The sequence below is a fragment of the Balaenoptera ricei genome, chromosome 4 (assembly GCF_028023285.1).
Source record: "Balaenoptera ricei isolate mBalRic1 chromosome 4, mBalRic1.hap2, whole genome shotgun sequence".
Classification (NCBI taxonomy): Eukaryota; Metazoa; Chordata; class Mammalia; order Artiodactyla; family Balaenopteridae; genus Balaenoptera; species Balaenoptera ricei.
The window spans coordinates 132,694,072-132,700,071 of NC_082642.1; the positions used below are offsets into that span (position 1 = coordinate 132,694,072).

General features: G+C 33.6%; 1 protein-coding gene across 1 annotated transcript in view; it reads right to left on the reverse strand.

Annotated features, from left to right (window-relative positions):
* The window catches only part of SAMSN1 (SAM domain, SH3 domain and nuclear localization signals 1), a 130,509-nt gene extending 125,365 nt beyond the window's left edge, over positions 1-5,144 (reverse strand). Inside the window, 1 exon segment of the mRNA XM_059922226.1 lies at positions 5,106-5,144. Within this exon segment, the coding sequence (XP_059778209.1) occupies positions 5,106-5,129 (24 nt within the window). The 5' untranslated portion in view covers positions 5,130-5,144.
* Positions 5,145-6,000: the final 856 nt, after the last annotated feature.

The window sequence follows — 6,000 nt, forward strand, 5'->3', positions numbered from 1 at the left end:
TCTTAATAAATAATATTGTTCATTTGTTTTTATACTTTTATGGGATAATGAATTTTAAAATGTATGAGTTTGCATTTAAAACCATTGTAACTTCTATGTTAAATCTCCTTTGTATTTGGGAAGCAAACTCAACTGAATTGACTTCTTATGTTTTTTTTTCCTTTTAAGACAGAATTGGTCTAGTTATGGCGTCATCTGGAAACAATCTTAAGGGAAAGAGGTATACACTTAATATATTGAAAATTTCTAGACATAGTAACTGGGGAGGCTGATAATGGTGGCATCAAAACAGAGGTCTGCTGGATTATGAAAAGGTTTTCTTGCTTTAAACAATGAGTGTTGCACTGAAAATGTTCTCATCTTTAAAAATATATTTTATTAAGATATAAGCAAAGTACAGATTGAATTGCATTCACATTGTCTACCTTTAAAAATTTCAACCAATGTGTTCTACAGTTCCATAATTCAAGTAACTTCTGCTCCAAACACATGGCAAATTATTGGGAAAATTTGAAAGACTTAAGTAAGCCCTAAGACATTTGTGCTCTAAATACCTAAACATGTAGGGAAACCAAAAACCTAACAGAAGCACAAAGTGGTGAATGGAGGTTAAGCTTTGGACCTGTTAGTTGTCCACCCACAAACGGGCGGCCTTGATGGATCTTGGGCCTGGTGGTGTAATGTGTAGGAGCTTTCCTCCACATAAAGCAAACTGTGCTGAAATCCAAGGGCTGCAGCAGTATCCACAGCTATGAAAAGAGGTTGAAAAAATCTCCTATCCATAGCTGCTGGGGCTCTTGCTTCTAGGAAGCTGTAGGTCAGAAAAGCAAAATTCAACAATGCAGCTGGCACACTGGGATCAGAAACAAGCTGCCAGCTGGCTCAGTGATGGATCAGTAATACATCAAATATCACCTTGGGATGAGATCCCTGGACCATCAATGTAAGCCTCGGTTCTTAACTGGGGCCTCGGAGAGACTGGAGATTTATGCCTTACAACCAAATGGAGAAAGGTAAAGAGGCCAGGAAGGACAGAAAAGAGAGAGAGGGGAGGATGGAGGTGAAAGGGAGAGGAGTGGGAGAGGGAGAGACAGAGAAGAGACACACAGAGAGAGAAGAGAAAAAGCATTATCGTTCAACATTAGCCAAAACACAGGAAGGGATTGAATGCTGAGAAAGAGAGTCAACTGGATTGACAATCTGAAAATAAAGCCATTTCCATTCCAGATGAAATTAAAATCATAGAATGGATGAAAAATAATTTCAGAAAAAATATTTATCATCTTCACAGAGCTAAATAAAAAAGGAATATACAATTAAAAATAAATAACCTATGATGAAACCAAAACAGGCAGAAAGGAAACAAACACTAAATAATTAAAAAGTCTTGAAAATGAATAATGTAATCATAGAAATTTGTATTAAATAATCAAAAATTGGGATGAACTCTAGACCTCTCAAAAGAATTAGCAAATGCTGAAGAGTTCACCCAGGGTGCAGCATAAAAGGATAAATAGAAAACACATGAAATATTTGGGTAAAAGTGTGGAGGACATTTTGAGGCATTACAACATCAGATTAATAGGAATTCTAGAAAAATAAAATGACAGATATTTCTCGTCATTTCAAGAAAACTATGAACTAATTTTACTTATAGTTTTAAGAAATCCTAAATGTAGTGTTAACAAAATTAAATTTAGTAATGTATTTTAAAATATACCATGGCCAGTTAGTGTTTAATACAGGAATATAAGATGTTTCGATATTTAAATATACTGTAACATGTTTAAAAGAAAGCTTATAATTTCAATAAATATTCTAAGGCATTTGAAAGATTTATTATTATTCATCCTTGATAAAATCTCAGCAAACTGGGAAGAGACAGGACTTCCTCAACCTCATTAGAGATATTTATCAAAAACCTCAGGAGGATGCAATTAAAGGTACTTAAATGAATATTAGAAACAAGACTAGGATGCCTGCCATTATAGTGTTTTTACTTGTCAATGTTATAGAAGAGAGAGAGAAGCTGAGAATGGTATAATTGCTAAAGAAGAGGAAAACTTACAGATTATCTGCATTAAAAACCACAGACTACCAGAATTTTAGAAATTCAGCAGAACTACTTATTTGCAGTATCAATATCTGAAAATCAATAATGTATCTATAAATCAGAAAAAACAAATTAGGAAAACAAATAATAACAGCAACCAAAATTCTTAGACTGCTAGCAATAAAGTTAGCAAAAGATTGGGATTGACATATATACACTAAAATGTATAAAATAGATAACTAATAAGAACCTGCTGTATAAAAAAATAAATTAAATTAAATTAAAAAATTTAAAAAAAAAGAATTTTATACAGAAAACTATAAAATATCATTAAAGACCATGAAAGATTAGAATAAATGAAGAGCTATCCATATTTGCGGATGGGAGGCCTCAACCTCATAATGAAGTCAATTTCCCCTTAAGGTGTAAAATTCAAATTCATTTAAATCAAAATCCTATCAAAGATTTTCATATAACTTGATAAGATGATTCTGTATTTATATAGAAGCACAGAGACTTTAGAAGCCCCATTTTGAAGAAAGACAAGGAGAGGGTATTCTGAGTAAGGTATCTACTTGGTGTTAGAATTACCTTAATAGGTATGTAGAACAGTAATAAAGAAAAGGATGGAGATAAACCATTGGGATAAAATATATAAACCAAATAAAGATAAAGGCAGCATTTCGAATCGCTGAAGAAATGGTTCAGGGATAATTGATTTGTAACCTTATTGGGTTACAAAGTCAAATTAAACTCTGTAACTATATGATGAGCTCAACAAGAAAATCACCTTGCTTCTAATGATCAAGCTTTCTAAAAACCTTATCATGATGTAAAACTCTAAGAAAAATTCTGGATTCAGAGTGGCACACATAAAAGGATATTTCTGCCTCCCTTTTGAAAGATAGACCCCATTTGGAGTTTATAGATCCAAAATAATAGCAATCACCTTTAATGGATTATTTATAGTATCGTTGGTTCAAAACGGGTAGTTCATTAAGTCTGCCTTTATATTTCTCTTAAAAATCCCATTTACTAAAAGATTTACAATTTCCCCCTACACTTAAGAGAAGTTTAACTCTTTCATTGACTTTCCTTAGTGGTAATCTTTATGTGATGCTTAATATTTTAAATCACCTCCTTCCTAGAGATTTAAAGGTCAATATATTTATATCCACTTCCACTTTTTAATTCTGTAATTTTCCCACTAAATCAGTAGTTTTAAATCTCTTTTTTAAAATGCTGTGTCCCATATGTTCACATTCCTACAGGCACAGATAAAATATGTTTTGAATTATGCACAAATTCCTGGCAAAAACTGTAACCCCGCCCCTTTTTCACAGCTCATAACAGCACAGTAGGGTGTCACAACACCCTGGTTGAGAGCCCATACGCTAAATAACTTTATTTATTTATTCCCCAGGAAGGAATAAAAATACCTAAAATAGTTTTGATTTTTTTTCCCAAGTACCTTGTGGACATTTTCTTATTAAAGCAATCATTAATTTTGATCACATATAAACTTCGGAATGCTTACATAATTTTAGTTAGTGTTCATGATGGTTCAGCCTAATCCAATATGTTTCTGAGCAAGGAACTTTTTTAAGGATAACTTTAAAAGATGGAAAAGAGTTGCAGTCAAATTGAGTCCATGAGGTATGGCTTTGAAGCAATCCTTTTTGAGTATGTGCCTTCTTCCCTATATTACAGAGAAAGACAATCATGCTCATTATATGGTTATATGTCTTTAGTAGCAGGATTACAAAGTGTATGCCACACTATGCTGAGCTATGCTATGTTATAGAAACATTAGCATACTGATTATAGTACCATTCAGAGTGATTTCAGAGCACAATTATCTCTGCTGCTACACTGCCTATTTCTCCATGGGAAGTATATTCATGTAAACCACATATAGCTCTTTTAGAGCAACTAGAAAAGAATGCACAATACCACTTAAATCACCCGAAATGGGATTTCTCCAGTCAGATTTATATGGCACAAAGCAAAGTTGAGCACTGGCAGTTATTTTGTAAATTGGGGCTATATAGGCAAACTGAACTCAGTGATTCAGCCTGCCACAACTCACAATTGCATTTTATTTTTCAAGATGCTCTAAGATTAAATCCCTTATCTTGACTTAAACTGCCTCCTGTTTAGGTATTACAACCTATGTCAGCACCACCTCTAGCACTTATGTTAATCTTCTTTGCAATTTGGAAAGAAAACAAACATCAAAGTAAACCATTTTATTTCCTCAAATGACAGGGATCTCCCATAGACATCTTGAAAAACCAATGAATAGGCATAGTACCCGGCTGTAAACACATATAGAAATGAATAAAATTATTTTTGAAATCCATTTTTTAGCATTGGCAGATGGTCACAATTGCAGGTTAGAGTTATAAAGTATTTCCAGATCTATGACTACCTGCTAACTTCCACTGATCCACTTCAGGCTAAAGAAAAAAAAAAAGCAATAATGTCAAAAAGAATTTGAGAGGTGCTTATACCCTGAATGAGCACATCTGCAGGAATGGATTAATCTATTGTACTTTGCATTTACAGTGCTGTGTAACTCAGGAAGCCGCCTCCATGGTAGTTTAACCAAACCAACGTTGAACAGAATTCATTACTCAAACAATAGAGAAGAAATTTTGATTCCTAGGAATGTCCCATAGCAAAACCAGTAACCCAAATGCAGCATATTTTGAAAAAAGAAAAACAAAAAACTCATACCCAATAATAAAAAGAAGAAAATAGTTCCTCAAAAATACTATTTACATATTCCCCTTAGAAATTCAGTATAAAAATTTTAAGTAATTATTCATTGTTATAGATAAATATATACTATTTTGTAAATTACTTGCCTCTGAATACAGTCGGCTTAAGTTCCTTAGTGAAAACATGCTTCCTCCTTTTTCTGATGTGGACTTTCTTATGAGACCTTAAAATGTATTAATATACCACTTAGGAAGTTTAGGGTAAACCCGAATTCCATACAATAAAATAAAAAAGAGGATATAAATGGTGCATGTAAAAAAACACTTACCAGCGAAAAGCAGAAAAGATTCATTTTGGTCAGCTTTAGCCCCCTGTTGCTGTGCCCCCTGTAGCTCTCTCTTGCCTTCACAGCTGTTTGGACAGTTCTCCTGGGAGATTACTACGAAGTAAAATCCCTGCCATAATCCCGGGATTCACAGACCATTATCAAATGAGATGGGTCTTTATTGAACAATTTTCTAAATTAATGAGGAACGCTGACTAACAAAATGAGAGAATAAGACTTACCATGATCTTTGTAAAGAGATTTCAAAGGTGACAATAATATTCCTAAAATCTGGAGGAAAAATGCAGTGAAAATAATCATAGGCCTACCTAACTAAACTGAAGATATGAAACACACCCTGAAGAAAATGTCATCCTCCAATGTAAAAGTAACACATTCCCTTCAAAGGGTTAATTTGAGGCTCTGGTACTATGTGCCTCCCCACTTCCCATGCCTTTTATCTCTTCCATTAATTAAAATAATGTTGGATCTCTTATATAGAAAGATACTGAGATAAGCACTTTTTATGGTGGTAAAATATACATAGCTTAAAATTTTCCATTCTAACCATTTTTAAATGTACAGTTTTGTAGCATTAAGTATATTCACATTGCTGAGCAGATATTATCACCATCCATCTCCAGAATTTGTCTGTCTTATAAAACTGAAACTCTATACCTATTAAACACTAACTCCCAATTCCTCCCTCCCCCTAGCCCCTACCACCATTCTACTTTCTAAGAATTTCACTATTCTAGGTACCTCATTTAAGTGGAATCATGCAGTATTTGTCTTTTGTTAATCGGCTTCTTTCACCCAGCATAATGTCTTCAAGGCTCACTCATGTTGTAGCGTGTGTCAGAATTTCTTTCTTCTTTAAGGCTAAATAATATTCATT